This window comes from Pinus tabuliformis, chromosome 3_1 (assembly GCF_031772625.1).
Source record: "Pinus tabuliformis cultivar Carrire ecotype Pingquan chromosome 3_1, CPIR1, whole genome shotgun sequence".
Taxonomy (NCBI): domain Eukaryota; kingdom Viridiplantae; phylum Streptophyta; class Pinopsida; order Pinales; family Pinaceae; genus Pinus; species Pinus tabuliformis.
The window spans coordinates 663,028,206-663,048,125 of record NC_142301.1 but is presented as its reverse complement, the minus strand read 5'-3'; the positions used below and the strand labels follow the sequence as shown (position 1 = coordinate 663,048,125).

Below are 19,920 nucleotides of genomic sequence, written 5' to 3'. Positions count from 1 at the left end.
TTTGGGCATCCAAATTTTCACATGCAATTATACCTCCATAGAGAGAAGTGGGGAGATCTTGAGCTCTAGTTCCCAGAGTTGCAGAGACTTCCTTACTCTTCTTCCTTGGACTCTAGGTCGCATAATGACCCAGCTCCCCACAATGGAAGCACTTGATCTTGGAGAGACCTTCCGCTTTTCTTGCTTTCCCTCAGATGCTAGGGCAACATCTTCCTCCTCTTCCTTTTTGACTATGATCCTCTTACCGCTACTTACTGCCTTTGACTGTCATTTGATCTCTTCTTGGCGAAGAGCTGCCCACATCTCATCCCAAGGTTGAAGTGTCCCTCTGCCCAGTATACTCTGGACAAATACCTCCCAGTCTTCTGAGACTGCATTCAGGGTCGTTCTCACCATCAACTCCTGATCCGACGTGGCTTCTATAGTAGTCAACTTATCTCAGATCTCGTTCAGTCCTTCGAGGAAGGTGTCGATCGGTTCTCCCTTCTTCATCTGATACGACCTCAACTGATTCTCAAGTAACATTCCTCTCTGCATAGAAGTATGTTGCTACAATTTCTTCAAGGCCTCCCACATCTCATATGTTGTTTCCTTCTCGGCAATGTGTGGTACTACATGGTCCTTGACCCGTCAAGGATGATGCTCTTGGCCCTCGCCATTGCCTCCTCGTACTTGTAGTTATCATTGGGTTCGATTGGGATAGCTATAACCTTTAAGGCGAAGTTCTTGACACGATTTCTGTCAAGTACGGATAAGATTCTGGCCTTCCAGACTGCGAAGTTCGACGCTCCGTTCAGCCTGTCTTGGTCTCTTACTCCGTGTAGTGCCATGATGCTCTTCTACTTCCCTCCTAGAAGTTCTTTGTTCGACTCCTCCGAGTCTCTACTTCCTGTCTGGAAGTTCTCTTATGGACTCTCTCTGAGTTCCGATTTCCCTCCTAGAAATCCTTCTGCCGCTATCGAGATGCCCCCTACTCTACTCGTCTTGTGCAACCGCACCACTGATCCAGGTCCCTCGATTGGAAACCCTCAGTATCAACTCTCTCCTCTTGGCCTTGCTCTATCAGGTACTGTTCTGACTACAGTACCTCACCATCTCCACTCTGCAATATTCCCACAGCCTTCTAAACCCCAGCAACCTGAAGGTGAGGGCCTAGGCTCTGCGCAATCCCGGCACCAGCAACTCGGCCTCCCCAGCCAATTGCATCAGCCCTCCCAGCTTCTGTGTGGCTCTGCGTGAGGCTCCCTTTGCCTTTCTTAGCCTCTGTGTTGCCTCTTCTCGGCTCACCCTTGATGACACGGGCACTGCGCCACCCTTCTCTTGTTGCTTCTCTACTAGAAACAGCTTCTATCACCTCGGGACAGCTATTTTCTGGTGCTATTGCTTCTCTCACCTAATGTCCTCAGTCCTCCTGTGATCTGCAATCATGCTCTGATACCATGTTGAAGTTTCTAAGTCTACTTAGTTAGAAACCCTCCATGTACTTTATCTGATTTATTCCTACCTACTTGTTCTGTTACTTAACAAGTTATTTACAATGTAAATACTGAAAATAAACACTAGTGCATGCTCAACATATTACAGATCAACAACTGAAGGAAACAGAAACAATCACACCATATGACACCGTTATTTTTGGACCAATGTCCCCAGAAAAACCCAATGTGGGAAAATCGATGCAGTTATCTGAGGGTTTTCTTATTAAGCAATATCAGAGTACAATTTGGGTGCCGAAACTAGCCTACCCAACAGAGAATTTCCTTGGCAGTAATACCTCTCAATTTCTGACAGATTTCTTGGTTGAAACCCCGAATAATCCTTCCGGCAGCTCCTCAGCTACAATCTACCCTAGAAAACCCAACGTCTGCCCTTTCTGGACTACGTCAGCCCCATTCTGCCCAACGTCGGCCCTGCGTCACCCTGAATGGGTCTGCGTCAGCATTAGGAGGCCCTGCGTTAGCCTTCTGGCCCTTTGCGTCAGCAACGCTGGCCTCTCTGAGGTTCTACGCAGCTCCTGGCTGCCTTTGTGTGGCGCTACGTGAGCCCTGGCGGCTACTGCATCACTCTCTCTGGCTACTTGCTGCTCTCCCGGCACTATTTCTGCCTCTCTGTCTCTCTGTACTCAATGCCCCTCAACTGCAGCCTGCAAATCCCGATCACTAATTCTATCTCTCTTAGCAAACCCCGCTCTAGAGAATAGAATCACTGATCACTCTAGTGTCCTCTCCAAGTGACCCTCAAGCCTCCTCTTATACTTTTTTTGTTGACATATCAACAGCCAAGATTAAGTCCCTAATCAACGGCTAAGATTAGATCTGGCTTGATCCATGTCTTTTGGACCATTCTAACACAGTGTTCTATTAACCACATTAATATTTTATTTTCCCTATGTTTAGACTTAGGGACTCCATTAAAAATATTAATTATTTTAATATCTCCTGAACTGTTTAGAATCTGCCCAAACCCTTTCTGGGTATTGGAGATTTCATGTGCCCCAACCTCTCCACCAAATTTCGTGGCTAGAGCACATCTGATGCTACCCCAAATCAACACATACCCAATCCTAGCACATGCTATACATCCATAGCGTTGGTGCTTGTACCTAACTCCCCCTGAAATTGATGGTACCTTTCCCTACTGGAGTACACTTAGCTTTGTTTCCCATCTTAATCTGGAAGTCCATCTGCTGCTCCTTGTAGCTAGAGAAATATTCTCTAACCCCTGTCATATGAGCTGACACCCCACTGTCTATATCCCAGGTATCCTGTGAAGTTGAGCCTGATAAGCAAGCAAATTCATCCTCCAAACTAGAAGGTAACTCTGAAGCTCCCTAAATATCACATTGATTCATGGACATACTGTGTGTTATTCCTCTTCCCATCCCGACGTTGATTTTGCTTCTACAAGTTGCAGCAAAACCCTCTGCGTCCAACCAGGAATCTTCTTAGCGAAAAACTGAGTTGTTGCAGCTCCCTCTGCTTGTTGGAATCACTTATCTGGGAGATTCAAACTTTTTCTGCCTCCTGCACTGTAAAAAATTGAAAAATTCCCCAAGTAACTCAGCCTGCCTGGCAATGAACTGCGTTGCCTCAAGAATTTCGGCCTGCTACTCCTTCTGAGCAACAAAATTCTTTCCTTTGCTTATGAGCTTCCGGTTGATCACTTATGAATCTAATACCATATGAAAACTTCATCTATTGCAACAACTGGAAATTATTCTCCTAACTGTAAATTAAATTTTGCAGTTTATTTGTTATGACAAACAATGAATAAAATCACAACTACGATTTTCACCATAAAAATACATCGGAAACTTAAATACTGGAAACTGAGAAATTATAGCACACACGTAAGAATTTTGACACAGTTATTTTTGGACAATTGTCCCCGGACAAACCCAATGCGGGAAAATAGGTGCAGCAAATGAGGATTTTATTATTATTCTTCAACAGCAATTTTGAGTACAATAATTTAGATGCTCTATTGGCAATCTAATCTGAGGAAAATACTGGCAAAATTATTGTGATAATTTTCTCTTATCCCACAGCTAATTTTTTCCACCGAAATTGCCTCCCTAGCCATATGTTGAGCCTCCTGCATCACTCCGCACAGTGCTTGCGCAGAACCTCTGGGGAATTCGGCTTTCTTCTCACTTCCCGGGACTGGAATACTTCCACATGGAATGTTGCTACTCCATCTGCCACCTGCTACTCACCCTTTGGCTCTATCTTCCTTGTTGAATCTCTGCCTCTGAGAAAATCAACTGCTGGGCAACTAAGTATCTGCACTGGTGTATTCTTCATCACCACATCAATCACTTCTTATATATTCTTTTTAGGACTCCAACGGCCAATATTAAATCTTAATCAATGGCTCAGATCATTTCTGGATCGATCTGTGTGAGTTTCTAGATGATTCTCACCTTATCTCAATTAAAATTGATTAATTAACCATATTCCCTAAGTTTAGACTTAGGAAATATTTAAAAATCGGCTAATAATCTAATTGAGACACTTCTAGGTGGAATTTCGAGAAACGATTTATGGGTTTTGAAGATCTCATGTATTCTAGCCTCTCCACCAAATTTCGTGGCTAGAACACATATGATGCTACAAAAACTAGCAGTCACCATATGAGTGACCCAATGTATGATGAAGAGAAAGAAGAGGAAGGGGGTGAAGAGAACATTGAAATGCTAGAGGGGAAAGATGCATTGACACCCTTGTGGAATTATGTGACCAAACTTGAAGGGGGGAAGGTGGTGGAAGCTACTAGTTTTTGTGCCCTCGTGGTTGTCATGGAGGAAAACCATATAGTGGTTCATATACCTGTGTGAGGCATCTTTGTGGGGTTTTGGACGGTGATGAAAAAAAGGGTGTCGTGGGGATAGCAATTTTCCCAAAGGTTTCAGTTGAACAAAGAAGGAAACTACATCCAAATAGAGGAGGTTGCACAACAATAGAAACAAAAAACTCGTTCTAAATCAAGTGCAACCTCTAGATTTGGTAGCTCATCTCCTCATGGTACTTCTGCAACCTCTGGAAGTAGAATAACAACAGGGGATTTCCTAAATGTTGCTAGGAGGGATGATGTGGATGGAAAGATAGTTTGGTCTCTTTGTGCTTGGGGTGTACCATTCAATGTGCTTCGCTCTCCCTATTGGCATGATATGATTAAGGCCATCAATGAAGCCCCAAAAGGATACAAGAGCCCCAACTATAAGAAAGCTAGAACAATGAGAAAAAGCAAAGGTTCAAAGAGCTTTGACACGTTTTACAAATGAGTGGGTGGATTGTGGGGTATCCATTGTATCAGATGGGTGGACAAATGTTAGAAACCAACATTTGATAAATGTTCTTGGTGTTTCTTCTAGTGGTGCAGTATTTATTACATCTCATGACGACTCCTCCATCAATGCAACTACCCAAAACATTACAGATCCCCTATTGCAATCAATCAAATATATTGGTCCTAATAATGTGGTTCAAGTAATCACTAATAATGCAGCAAATTGTAAGGCAGCAAGAAAAACTATTGAGTGTACTCATCCACACATCTTTTGGTCTGGGTGCTTGGTGCACACATTGAACCTTTTAATGCATGATATTGTGAAGCATAAAGAATGTGGATGGATTAATGAGCTTTACAAGAGAGGGAAGCAACTCATTAAATTTATCACAAGGCAAATAAGGGTAAACTACTTTATCGCACTTACTCCAAGTTGCAGTTGCTTAAACTTGCAAAAACAAGATTTGGAAGTTATTACCTCATCTTTAGGTGGCTAGTGAAAGTGAGAAAAGCTTTAACTAATATAAGGACCTCTGAATCATGGGAGAAAATTAACACTGATAGAGATGGTGCTAATGTAGCCAAGGACACTATTCTTGACAGTTACTTTTGGTCACAGATTAAATATGTTTTGCAATTCACCAAACCAATTTATTACATAATCAAGTTTGTAGATTCAGATCGACCAATAATTGGGGAGGTGTACGAGCAAATGGATAGCATGTTGGGGCAGATTAAAGACATTGTTGAGCCTAGAGATATCACCTTGTATAGTTATATTCGTGCAGAGATGGAAAAACGATGGGATATGCTAAACGTTCCATTGCATGCCTTAGCGTATTATTTGACACCTAAATACTATCATCCATCATGGATTTCAACACCAACACCTGGGGGGGCAGTAAAAAACCACACCTAGATCCAAAGGTTCTATCTGGTTATATGAAAGTATTGGATAAATTAGTCCCTGATGAGGAGGAGGTTGCCATGGTATGGAAACCCTTAAGCAAATATACGCTTAGCACTTGTCCATTTGGGAGCATACATGCAATTAGAGATCGAGAGAATTTTTTGTCTCTTGAGTGGTGGAACATGCATGGAGGTGCTACTCCACTCCTACAAACTTTGGCATTACGAGTACCATCCCAAGTGGTAAATAATTCTTCTGCATAGAGGTGTTGGAGCTCTTATTCTTTCATCCACAGTGTTAAAAGGAACAGGTTAAATTTAGACCGGGCAGAGAGCTTGGTCTATGTTCACTGCAACTTGTGTTTGTTTTCCCATTACTGTGATGATGCAAAGACTAATAAGGACCTCGAGGTTTGGGACAAAAAACCAAAGGAGCCCAATTTGGAAGATGGAGTGTTGTGATTAGAGCAATTGGAGGATGCTCTTATCCAGGATGATGATGATCAAATTGAGATGGAACCCCCATCTGGTCCCTTGGTTTTCAGGTTCCATGCTTCAACACCAACACAGAAGTTCATCTTCATCAGTTCCACAATCACTGCCACAACTTCCAAAGCCACTATCTTCTTCATTGCCACCACGTGGAGGCTCACATCCTATTTGTGGTGGAAGGAGAAGAGATTAGTAGATATATTCACAGTTTACTACTTTTGTCATATATTAGACTTGTAGACTCCTGTTGTGAATTTGAACTTTTTGTCTTACTCTTCCTAGTTCAGTAGACTCTTGTTGTGAATTTGAAACCTTTTGTCTTACTCTTCCTAGTTCAGTGTGTACTTGAGTCTTGGTGGTGGCCAAGTGGCCTATTTTGTAAACATTATTATTTGAATTTTGGACATGACTCATGTTGACAGTTGCTCACTTGCTAGATAAGTTACTTGAATGTTTGATGATTTTATCTTCTAAATGTTTTATGTTTTATGTTTTATGATATGCTTAAAAATTTGATGTATGTATATAATTGCTAGAATCTAGATGGTTGATGCTCGAATAATTAATCACTGATGTACAATGGAATCATGGATGCCATATCTATTTTGATTTATGTAAAAATATGCATGTTTTCATGTCTTCTACAACTAATTTGGTATTTGGGATGTTCTTTTTTAATATAAATGCAAAAAAAATATATATATAAAATATATATATATATATATATATATATATATATATATATATATATATACAGTAAACGCTTTTGAGACGCTTCACTTCCTAGATTTTTGAGAAATGACGCTTTCGTGTCCCTGCTTCGTCCCATCAAACGACAGGTCAACCTGTGGGTGGGGCACCACTGCAGGTGAACGTGTCGGCTTAACCAAGTATGGAAGTGTTGGCTCAAGTAATTGGATTGGGACGAGCGGCTATATATTGGAGGAGTGGGAGTCGACCAAGGGGCATCACCAATCAACCAATTCGCACAAGTTCAGAGCGAAGGGCGAAGGTGAACGGAACAATTCAGGGCGGCATGCAAAAGCATTGTAGGGTGTCCAAGGGCAAGGCAGGGCAGTCGCATGCAGCAGGCAGTGTCCTAGGCCATGTGCCCGCCCAAGGCGGCAAACCAGGCAGATTTCTGAACAGGTAATTTCTACAATTCGGTTGGGCAAAACTTGGGGTTTATTGAGAGTGCAGGCAGAGGTTGCACGTCTTGCAGGCAGTGTAGGCAAAGGTGGCACAACTTGACCGTGCAAGCAGAACTACACAACTAGGCAGGGAATGCAGGCATAGCAGCACAACTTGGGCAAACTTGTGTGAACGAGTTGTTGGTGCAACCAAGCAACTGTCACACATTGTAAACTTGTAAAAGACTGTATTATATTTTGTTGAAGTATAATAACAATTGGGGAGGACTTGTTTTGGGGAGTTGGCCCCTCCCTTCATAAACGCATGTGTACACCGTTTATTGATGTTCATTGAATATCGCATGTTTTATGAAGTAAATGGTAAAGAAGATAAATGAACTTGAATGAATGATAATTTCGTTGCATAATTGAAGAAACACTTGAAAATAAACTAATTGTTGGAAGTAGGTGTAGTTCAGACGCTCTAGTAATGATGGTGAAACAAAAAAGTGAGTTGGTGCCGCACAGCGCTCACAAGTGGACTTAGAGTCGCCACAACGTGGGGCCGTGACACCCTTGGTGCCTGCTTAAGGCCATATAATGCCTTCTTCAATTTGCAGACATATGCCTTTCTATCTTTGACTTCAAATCCCAAGGGTTGCTCTATATAGACTTCCTCATCAATTGTGCCATTCAGGAATGCAGTTTTAACATCCATTTGATGTATATTCCATCCCATCAATGTTGCCAAAGAGACCAATGATTGAATAGTTGTATACCTTGTTGTTGGAGCAAATGGCTCTTCATAATCGATGCCTTCTTGTTGAGAGAAGCCCCTAGCCACAAATCTTGCTTTATATTTGTCAATACTTCCATCTGCTGCATGTTTAATCTTGTACAGCCACTTGGAAGTTACCACAGACTTGTCTTCAAGCCTAGGTACGATCTCCCATACTCCATTCTTCATTATTGATTGGTATTCTTCATTCATAGTGTTGATTTCTAGTAGCATTAGATGTGCTCTAAGCCTCAAAATTTGCAAGGAGGCTTGGACGCATGTATTCCACAATACCCAGAAATCGTTTTGAGATATTCCACCCGGAGACAGTTTTATTAAAATAATTAATTATTTTTAATGGGTGCCTAAGTCTAAACTTAGGAAATTAAAATAATTAAAAGGTATTAATCAAACTAGGGGTGAAACTTCTAAAAGAAGACCAGGATCAAGCCAAAATGATATGAGCCATTGATTAGGATCTAATCTGGGTCATTGGTTCTCAACTGAAGGATTATAAGAGGAGGCTTGATGGGCATTTGGAAAACACATCGAGTAAGAGATCAGAGATCGAATTTCGAAAGAGAGCAGCGCAGCAGTTGCCAGAGAGAGATTCGAAGTGATTTCTTGCAGTGAGAGAAGGGCAAGGATAGTAGACCGGAGGAATTTTTCCTGATCCGGGGAGTGCATAGCAGAGAGACAGTGTACTCCATAGAGAGGTTGATGCAATGCAGAAAGTCAGCGCAGAGTTTCAGAGGGATATCCGTATTTGCTGAGGAGAAGTCGAGTTTCAGAGGCAGGAACCGAAGTGGGAGCCCGGACAGCTAGAAGATTGATTTCCCAGAGCAACAACTGATCAGCAGTAGGAGAGAGAGGCGTTGGTCAGAGCAGGTTGACATAGAGGCGGTAAGGGACAACTCATCTCGAACTAAGGTCAGTGTCGGATCACCGGTGGAAGTGAGAATTTTCTCACTAGACGTTTGTCAGTTATTTTCTCTGCATGGATTGCTAGTTTTGAAGCATCCATAGATTTGTACTCAGATTACTACTGCTTAATAATACAAACCCTCAGTTGCTGCACCGGTTTTCCCACACTAGGTTTTTTAGGGGACATTTGTCCAAAAATAACTGTGTAGATGTGTGTGATGATTATTTCTCTCCTATGCTGTATTTATTTTCCGCAATTTTTATTTGTGTAGGTTGCAGTGTATTTAATTCAATATTTGTCGTAGCACACAATAAGTAAATTGTTTAATCGAATTAACAATTAGAAGAATTAACATCAGATGTTTCAGTAGGAATCGGGTAACGGATTTTTCACACATAGCATCTTTCCATTCTTGATGTTTGACAGCTTCTTCAAAAGTGGATGGTTCTGCTTCTATTAATTTTGACATATATGTTGCATACCCTAAATACCTTTTTGGTTTCTTTCTTTCCCTAAATGTGCCCTTAGCAGCTCCATGTCCCTCTGCATCCAATAGAGTAGGTTTTAACTAGTTAGGTCTCTTTTTGGTCTCAAGGATTACCACAAGTTGTATAACGTTCACTAGGACCTTTATCTTCATGGTTTGATTCTTCTTCCTTCCTAGTGACTTCTTCTTCAAATATCGGAAGTTCTTGATCATTAGAGTCCATAGGGAGATCCTTTGATTTCTTGAATGCAATACTTTCATCAAATATTACATCTCGACTGACTTTTATTCGGTGTCCTTTTTTGATGTAGATCCTATAGGCCTTAGAAGAATTATTGTAGCTAACAAAAGTTCCCTTCATGCCTGATGGATCCAACTTCTTTCTCTTATCCTTTGGTATATGAATATAAATAGGACAACCAAAAATTCGGAGATGATCCATGCTTGGTTTCTTCCCAGTGAATACTTCTTCAGGAGTCAAGTTATCTAGTGACCTATGGGGACTTCAATTTCGTATGTATACAGTTGTTTTTGTTACTTCACCCCACAGGATTTTCGGCAAATCTTGATAATGTAGCATTGCTTTCACGCTTTCTTCAATGGACTGATTCTTTCATTTTGCAACTCCATTCTGCTCGGGATTATATGGGACTATCAGTGCCCTCTTAATCCCAGACTCCTTACAGAAGGCTATAAGTTCTTTTGAAGTATATTCTCCTCCATTATCAGATCTTAATATTTGATTCTCCTTTCTGTAAGTTTCTCTACTTCAGCTATGAATTCTTGAAATTTGGTAAAGACTTCATCCTTGGATTTCATTAAGTAAACCCAAGTTTTCCTTGAACTGTCATCTATGAATGTGACATAGGATAGATGGCCTCCAATTGATTTTGGAGTCATAGGACCACAGACATCAAAATGGATAAGATCCACGATTTCTTTTGACCTTGAAGCATTGCTTCCAAATGGTCTCTTGGTATTTTTACCCAATGCACCCCTTGCAAACTCCTTCATGATCTTCTTTCAATTCGGGGATGCCATTTACTATGGTATTTAGGGTTGGTAGGATTTTGTAGTGGAGATGACCAAATCTTCTAAGCCAAAGTTCACATGGATTAACTTCAATGTGAACCAAAGCTTGAGCGAGGGGAGTTATCAACCTATAGAGTCTTCCATCACGAATCCCAATTATTGTAGCATCTTCTGTGCTTGAGTTTTTACCCCATACTACAACCTTTCCATCAATGAATGCAACTCGATCGCCCTTGTCTTCTAAGCATGAAATGGAAAGTAATTTTTTGTGCAAACCTGGAACAAATAAGATATTGTTGAGATGAATGTTTCCTCCATTTTCCAACTCAATTGAAGTTGATCCAGTTCCTCTCACAGCGTAGCTTTTATTATCATCAAGTTCTACAAAGTAAGTAAGAAGACTTCCCTTTTGATAATGTCTTCAATCACTTACGTTGAATAGTCATATGCCTTGATGCTCCACTATCAATTACCCAAATATTCTCATCTTGAAATGTGCTAGTCAGTGCTAAGAATAATCCTTCATCCTGATGTCTTGGTTACTTTCCTTTTTAGAGAAAAATAGGAGATCCCATACTTCTTTGATGCGCTTCTTGAGATGACTTGCCACCTTTGAACACTTATTTAGGAACTGCTTCAGTGTAGTAGAGATCTTCATTATGCCCTTAGCCAACCTTAGCTCTGATACCATGTTGAGAAATCTATAAGGCAATGGTTAGGATGATTTCTCTTTTTCTTGATAACTGCTTGTGATGTCTTTTACTTTTTTTTCTTACTTATTAGCTTCTTCATTTATTATTATGTTTGTGTATCATCAAACAGCTATGAAAACAAAAAAAACAATAGTAGACAAGAACACAAAATGTAAGCTGCAAGCCAAGGCCAAAACCTCTCCACTTGAGAGGAAAACCCGCAAATCTCTTCTCTTTTTATAGATTTTTTAATTAACGAAGTCCAAGACCTCTATACCAAAACCTATACCCTCCAAGACCAAGTCCAACCCTCCCAGATGATGTGCTTCCTTTGTCCAAGTCAAACCCAGTCAAATCTCTTCCAGCAACACAACTTCGACCCCCAGCTTCAGAATTTCAGCCTCTACTGTAGATCTGAAATTTTCGGCCCTCCTAACTGCAGCTGTTGGCATACGTGTGAGCTTATTCTAGCCTCCCAAGGCTTCTTCAAACCTTCATTTGGCTTCCTCCTTCTGGTGCTTGAGGATGAACTTAAGTTACCTTCGCTGACCTTCTTCTCTTCTTTCTTCAAGATCGAACCTGCAGAAGAAAAACCCTAATCTAGTAGCAAAAACCCTAGCCTTCCTTCACACGTGTGAGAGAGAAATAGCCCATAAACAAGCCTTCTTCGTCCTATACCTTCTTTGCTACCTTCTTGCTCTTCTTCTTCACTTGGATGACTGGGTGATGAATGTCTTCCAAGGACCTCGAGTTCCCTCCTTTATATAGGCTTCTAAATGTGGACGTGGCTCCTCAAAATAGGCTGATTTCCCAACTGCCAGGCCGACTTGGTCTTGCATGGTATTTTGACAATTTTAATGATAAAAATTATTTTCTTTACAAGTTACGATGTGCCTAATGGGGTCTTCAACTTGTGACAATGACTCTTTTGACTTCTTGACCTAGGACAAACCCTAGAAGCACTCAATGGGTGCTTGACCTATAAAATAAAATACCTTGAGCATGAAACCCATGCTTCAAAAATAATAATAATTTTCTTTCATTTTACAATATACAAGAATCTAAAGTACATTTCATATTTATGAAGACCGAACCTAGTTACACATTTTTCAACAAAAGAATGGTGTTTGGGAGATAATGTCGAGACTAGAGAGGAAGCCAATGACTGATTCCAAGTGGTTGCACAAGTTGAAACATGTCACTAATCGCAAGAGGATTCTCTCGAAAAGGGGGAGTAGACTATTAGGAGATTTGTGCTCCAATTGCCAAGTATACTTCCATCAAAACCATTATGTCTTCAGCATTAGTATTTGGTTTATCATTATATCAAATGGATGTTAAGACAACTTTGCTTAATATCCTGATTGAGGAAAAAGTATACATTAATCAGCCAAGAGCTTTAGAGGTGCATGGTTGGGATGTGTGCAAGTTGAAGAAGGCCCTTAATGAGCTAAAGTAGGCACCAAGTGCTTGGTCCTCGAGAATTGATAAGTACATACAAAGTTTGGATTTTGCTAAGATTCTTACAGATCCTAATTCATAATATTTATTTGATAAATCTGATATACTTATGTCAGTCTTGTATGTAGATGACCTTTTCCTAACAGATATTTTAGAAAGGCTCATCACATGGTGCAAAAAGAAGTAGCAAGTTTGACATGAAAGGCATTGGCTTAATGTGTTTTTCTAGGTTTGGAGGTTTGGAAGTGTTTTGGGTAAGTCTTCTTTGGGAAAGGGAAGTATGCAGTAGAGATTTTAGAGAGGTTTCAGATGATGGATTGTAAAACTCTAGCCACTCCTATGGTGCAAAATTTGAAGTTATATGTTGATATAGATTCAGATTTGGTAGATCTTTCTTTATTCATACAGTTGATTGGTTTCCTTGTGTATCCAATGAATACCATGCCTGATATTTGTTTTCTAGTGAATGCATTGAGCCAATTCATGATTGAGCCCCAACAGATCCATTGGAGGGCTGCAAAACATGTGCTCAAATACTTTAAGGGCACAGGTTACTATGGTCTGTGGTATAAGAGATGGTGATCTATTGTTGCATGGATTTGTTGATTTTGACTATACAAAAGATGCTGGTAACAGGAAGAGTACTTCAAGGTGTTACTTCAGTTTGGATTCAAGAGTCATATCCTCATTCAATAGAAAGCAGTGCTGAGTTGCAGTTCAGCAAAAGCAAAGTACATGGCAACAATCACAAATGGTTGCAAGGCTATATAGCTTCACAAACTAATAACGAGGTTAACCGAACAAATGTTGGAGCCCATAGTTGTTTAATCTGATAATCAGAGTTGCATCAAGCTCTCTTCGAATCCAGTGTTTCATGATCACTCCAAGCACTTCGATATAGAATACCATTTTACCACAGACAGAGTTACGAAGGAAGCAATAATCCCGGAGTATGTTTCTTCATATTCATGGGTTGCTGATATTTTGATGAAACCCTTAGCAAAAGAGAAGTTAGAGATGTTGAAGGAAAGGTTAGACTGGTTGAGAACACCTTCCTCACTAAGAGAGAGTATTAGAATGTACCTCCAAAATTGTCTTCACCAGCCGTTGAACACCAGTGTGTAGCAGCAAATTCATACAGATTGAGGGTGCACTAGAGAAGCTTCCAAGTGATGCATAGTTGATTGAAATAGACAGATGGATTCTATCTTCAGCAGCGCTGCAGCTCAACTAATTTTAGCAAGTGCCGTTCTCTTTATGCTTTTTCCAGAATTTGAATAGATTGCTTTGTTAAGTAGGAAAAAGTGTTTTTATAAAACAGACTTTATAAATTTGGGAAGTGCTTTCTTTAGCACAGTTTTCTAGTAATAGAGCCAGTGCATAAATCTAGAATAGGAGGGTGAAAATCCCAAGAAGGTTTGCATGCCTTTGGGGCATATTTCTTCCTCTGGCATGTTGTCCCATGCAGACTAGGCACTAGAGAAGATTTAGTCCAACTTGTTTGTAACCCATGACCCTCTGGTTCAGTTATTAAAGCAAGGGTGTGGAAGTAGAATTATTCATCCAGTTTTTATGTGTGAGCTTCAAGTAGTGAATCAATTTTCTGAGTTTGCTGTAGCAGATATATTTTACTGAGTTAACTAGAAAGCAGGAGCTGGTTTGACAGTCAGTTCCACTTTTGCTGTTCAACATTTTTTCAGTGTGATGTGTTTCAGTTTCTGAGTATAGATCAGATTTTAGTTTGGATAATAGTTAAAATGATCAGGCTGTTGGGTTTTTTAACTGTGCAGTAAACTGTTACATTGAGCTGAAAATTTTAACATTTCCATACTCCATCTGTTTTCATTCATTGCTAACACTTTATGATATAGTGCTTCTGCTATTGCCTAATATTATTTTGGGATTCCTAGCTTATTCATACACTTGCAAAGTTTGTTTATCAGCATTTTGTCAAACACTTTTAGAAATATGCAAAGCAACAGCCTTTATTTTCCCTGCATTCTTCTGCTACTATCCATAAAGTGGCTAGGTGGTATATCATTATGTGCCCCTCTCTACACACAGCTTGACCGGGTTGACCCTTTAGCTCTACCATATGGTTCTCTTTCCAGGGGTTAACTTCTTCTCTTGAAACTATACCAATAGAGTTTTGCACAGATTGGTTTCACCAATATTATCCTATAATTGGATGAAATTCTGTCTCCTGCGTTATGTATGGGTATTATGAGGGTTTCATTCAAATTTTTTTGGTAATCCTTAGCGAGGGTTGGGTTGAACATAGCTTTGATATGAGGATTTCATTCAAATTCTTTTGGGAATCCTTGCTTAGTGTTAAGTTGAACATATCACTGATAAGTACTAAGCATTCTAATCCAGATTTTAGATATTATGCTTGATAACCTTCCATATTTTTTCTTTTCCCCTATGTTGCAGGAAACGTGGGGCAGAAGGGCGTTTCCTTACGGAAACGGGTACGAAACGCTGAAACGCGTTTGGTACGGCCCTGAAACGCGTTTCAGGCTGTACTGCCACGTTTCACGAAACTAAAACGTGGCCAGTACGGCCTGAAACGCGTTTGAGGGCCGTACGACCCACGTTTCAGCATTTACTTGTTTTTTATTTATTTTTATTTTATTTTATTTGTTTTCTAATCTATTCTTACGTTAGCCTAGTGACTTCTAGTTGCTTCCAAATGCCTGTCTAAAGTTATAAAAGTGAACTTTTGCCCTAGTGTTGATATGCAGTCCATGGTAATGTTAAATTCTTAAAATAAAAGTGATATTCTCCTTTATTTTTCATTTTCATCCTTCATCCTTTTACTTAAATTTTTAACATTACCATGAAATGACTCAGGATGTTTGAGAGTGGTTTCGCCCTCATTGGATTTCATATGCAAAAAGTAGAATTTTAGATCTCACTCAAAATCCAGCAGACTTATCTGTTTTTCAGGGTTTCAGGATTGGGGGGATTGCAATGTTTCCATTGGATTTTATCATGTACTAGGGTATGGAACTTGTATTTAATCAAGAGAACCAAGCCCTCTATGTAGGGGAGACTCCCAATAATCAAGAGAATGTAGGGTACTAGGGTATGAAACTTGTATTTAATCAAGAGCATTAAGGTCGTTCGACTATGTAGGAGGAGACTCCAATCAAGCACGAGACAAGAAATTAGAAATTTCTCTTAGCTAATTTTGGATATTTCTATTTTCATTATGTGATTATTTATGAGTAAATGTGATGCAAATTTAGATACTTATAGTTTATGCATTGACAATTGACAGTTTTATCATAATGTAATAAATTAAAATGTATCATATATGCTTTATGATTGCACATATTTCTTAAATGTCCTAATATATATATATATATATATATATATATATATATATTCGCATTTCCCCGTTTCCAAAATTTGGGGAGGTCGCGTTTCGTATCGCTTCCCGTTTCGGAAACTCGTACCCGTTTCCCGTTTCGTGCAACCTTGCTTTTCCCTTTAGTTAAATCTTTATACTATTAATTTCTCAATAGTAAAGGTGGGTCCATATATATGAATATAAGAAAAAATTCTTTTAACTATGCACGGGTCAAAAGTCTAGCCAAGCCCAACACATGGCTAGGGTTCAGCCAAGCCACCACCATTTCTAAGCCTGTATTGATAAGCCCCACCAGATTGAGGACTGAGGTCTGTCAAGCCAGAACCCTAGATGCCATTGCTGCGGTGGAGTTTATTCTCAGTGGAGAAAGATAGGGAGACTCATCTCAAACGAACATGGAGGTGTTCAAAACTATGGTCCAACCCCTCAGTCCAACCAAATGAGAGCAATCAATGCAAAGTAGATTTGTTAAGTAGATGAAACCTTCCCCAGTAGAACACCCCATCTTCGGAGCCAAGGAAAAAGGTCCCTCAAAGAAATCTGCAATCCAAGGTGTTGTAGACAAAAAAGAAAAATCAAGTCAGCCCATCCATTCTATCCAACAACCAATATGAAGCTCCTGAAACAGAAGATCCAGAGATGCAAAGCAATGGAGTAAAAACAGCAAAAGAAGAAAAACCTGAAGGTGGAGCAGATCCACCCTAGAGTCAAAAGAATCCAGAGGTTGTTGAATCAAATATAATATAAGAGGAACCAGTTCAAGAGACAAACTAGGAAACTCCTATGGTGTTCAAAACTCTGGTCCAACCCCTCAGTCCAACCAAATGAGAGCAATCAGTGCAGAGTAGATTTGTTAAGTAGATGAAACCTTCCCCAGTAGAACATCCCATCTTCGGAGCCAAGGAAAAAGGTCCCTCAAAGAAATCTGCAATCCAAGGTGTTGTAGACAAAAAAGAAAACTCAAGTCAGCCCATCCATTCTATCCAACAACCAATATGAATCTCCTGAAACAGAAGATCCAGAGATGCAAAGCAATGGAGTAAAAACAGCAAAAGAAGAAAAACCTGAAGGTGGAGCAGATCCACCCTAAAGTCAAAAGAATCCAGAGGTTGTTGAATCAAATATAATAGAATAGGAACCAGTTCAAGAAACAAACCAGCAAACTCCTATGGATGAGAAGGCAGCCCATGCTCAAAAGAATTCTTCAGTGTAGCATGTTCTTCATCTGCGTCCTTTGAATCTCCATCATATGCTGAAGTTCTGAAGAATGTCCCTCACTCTTCCACTCCTCACAAAGGGGAAGGAAATCAAATTGAGAACGAATAGAAAAAGAGAGAACAAAATCTTTTTTGGGCCATCAGCTCTCCTTCGATTCACCCCTGTTAAAGTGGGAATAACTCTCCATCCTAATTGATAATTATGTATTGTTTCTGCATTCTGCTATCCAATTAATTTGTAAGAATTTATCCTTGTATCCAAGACTCTGGAAGAAAGCACAGATGTAGGAGTAAGCATTGACATTTCTCCTCCCAGCACTTTGAAGGGAGGAGTAAAGACCTACAAGTCACAATCAGCCTCCTTAAATTTCGTATTTCTAAGCTGTTAGTTTGGCCACAGCCTCTTTTAATACAATCATTAAGCATTTCTGTTAAAAAACTTTATACAGTTATAATATATTCTATCATGGAGATACATACTTTTGTTGTATGTCCTGCTTACCTGTTGAATGGCTCTGCTTTTTTCTTTACATATAAACTTTTGATATTGTTGATCCGGTCTTGAATTCGCATATATTCAGTGTTTCTTTCATATTAGGAAATATCGCATTCCAGAAGGCTTTCTGTTCTGTCTTGTTTAAGTTCAAGCAGTCCTCTTCATTTTTCGACTGTACCTATTCCATCTTCTCCGCTTTTACAAGGTTTTTGTATTTCGCATAGGCTTCTGGCAATTATGGTTAGTGTTTTGCTACTCTTGTTGCCTTTCCTTTTATTTAGGCATTGTTGATGGATGGAGTTCTTGGATGGTACCTCTAATTATTCTGTGAATTTGTTTAGAAAAAAAAATGTCAAACTTATATGGAATTTGTGGCTTTTCCAATTCTATGTTCCAGAGGGCCTTACATACCAGTCCCATAAAACATTGATAGCTTTTTGAGAAACACTATAATTATGCTACTTGAAATGGTAACCTCGTGAAACCAATGTCGAAGCTTTCGGTCTGGCAATACAAAGTAAGGATCGTAGCCAAAAGGGCCTTGGTTGACTAATGAGGTTGACAGAGTACTAAGCAATCTAGCATGTTACATTCTTGTTAGATGGCCTGCCTTGCCCCAATGACATCAGACTCAAAAAGGGAGGACGTTGGGTGCAACTCTCAAGCGACTTTGGCAGAATATCTGGCCCTCTGATCTGACACCTAAGTCGAAGGAAGCCCGTGCAATGCAGTGCAGCCCTTTGCCTGAGGCAAATTTCTCTAAGCACTCCCACAAAAAAATTATAATCACCATGCCAAATTATCTCTTCATTTAAAAATAAGCTCATACAAACTCTCCGAAGCAGTATTCATTTGAAGGAAATATCTCCAGTTTGATTTAACAAACATATTCAATAATTTTAATTAGAACTGAAAACAGGAACCATTGAAGAGTTTGCCAAAGCAGAAATCACTACCAAGGAATCAGAAAAACATCATCAGAGACATGTATGCCTGGATGGAAGTTACCTGAAAATTCCAGAAATGAGACCCGACATAATTTGAGAAGCCACCCACTTGGACAGTAATGATTTCTTTCATATTTCTGCAGCTGAATAGAACCTTCGAGTAGTGAACAGAGAATTTGAATATGGATATGCACACCAAGCAAAGACCAAACACCGCCGCCGCTGTAGCAGATACCTCGTTCTGAACACCTTCGCTGGCCTCAAGTGAAGTAAAAACCGGTAGACTCGATACACTCTTGAACGAGCTGCGGAGTCAGACACTTCGATATAGATTCAAGTTTTGGGAAAAAGGGTATACAACGTCAATTTTCTAGAGGTTCGAAAAACTAAAAAAAAGTAGTTTAATCATTTTTTTCCCTCTCGGTGGCGTTTTTAATTTATTTTTATAATAAATTAAAATCCTCACAATTTCTTTTATTTTTACACCGACGGCGTTTTTACGAGGAAGAGTTTTCCTATTAATAACAAATCCAAGGATGACACGTGTGATCAAATCCGATTGGCTTATGCTCTCTTGAGGTAAGGTGTTCGTACATTATGTTTGTTAGAGAAAGAAAAAAAGAAGAAATAAAATATTTTAATGTTTATTAGGCTAAAGATAGCTTATGGGACAGATTGTTTTTTTATATGTTTGATGTATTCGGTCCTTTTTCTGTGAAACTTCAAAATAAATGTTCTCAGCGTTTCAACAAACACCTCGCTAAATAGATTATCCCGAGAGCTAGCTCCTAGCATATCTGCATAACTTTCCCTGTTGTCTTTGAAAGCCTCACACTCTAAAATGAAATGTTTTTCTGTTTCCATTTTTCCGAAAGAACAAAAAATGCATACTCTTTCCTCCCACATTTCCTTTGGTCTTTTCCAGCGCCCTGTTTCACAATGGAGTTGATGAGGATTAGTGCTTAACTGAGCAATAAGAATTTTGGCTCTCCAAGAGATATTGGCCTCTATGTATGTTTTTGGTTGATGACTATGATTGGGATTAAACACTTCAATATAGTATGTTTTCTTTGTTCCTAACTCCTTATCCCAAGTACGCTTGTGGAACTTTTTCATAACAAAAGCTTTTATCTCTTTGTTGTTTATGGGACACGCATTCAAGCAAATACCCCATTTACTAAACCATTTGT

The 19,920-nt window shown here is 39.6% G+C and overlaps 1 protein-coding gene and 1 long non-coding RNA gene across 6 annotated transcripts in view; both read right to left on the bottom strand.

Moving 5' to 3' along the window:
• Positions 1–19,113, bottom strand: part of LOC149188853 (plasma membrane, autoregulation-binding site, misato segment II, myosin-like, tubulin/FtsZ protein) — a 303,802-nt gene extending 284,689 nt beyond the window's left edge. For all 5 annotated transcript variants that reach the window (XR_016255843.1, XR_016255844.1, XM_089411709.1 and 2 more), the window contains exon 1: positions 18,792–19,113. Coding sequence is in view for 3 of the 5 variants with exons in the window: in XM_089411709.1 (XP_089267835.1) it covers positions 18,792–18,863 (72 nt within the window). In the remaining 2 variants the exon portion in view is untranslated. The remainder of the gene's footprint in view (positions 1–18,791) is intronic.
• Positions 16,350–17,621, bottom strand: LOC149188854 (uncharacterized). Its single transcript, XR_016256311.1, has 3 exons — positions 17,227–17,621; positions 16,842–16,995; positions 16,350–16,610 (listed from the first exon to the last, which is right to left on the bottom strand). It is a non-coding gene; the product is annotated as an uncharacterized LOC149188854 (long non-coding RNA).
• Positions 19,114–19,920: the final 807 nt, after the last annotated feature.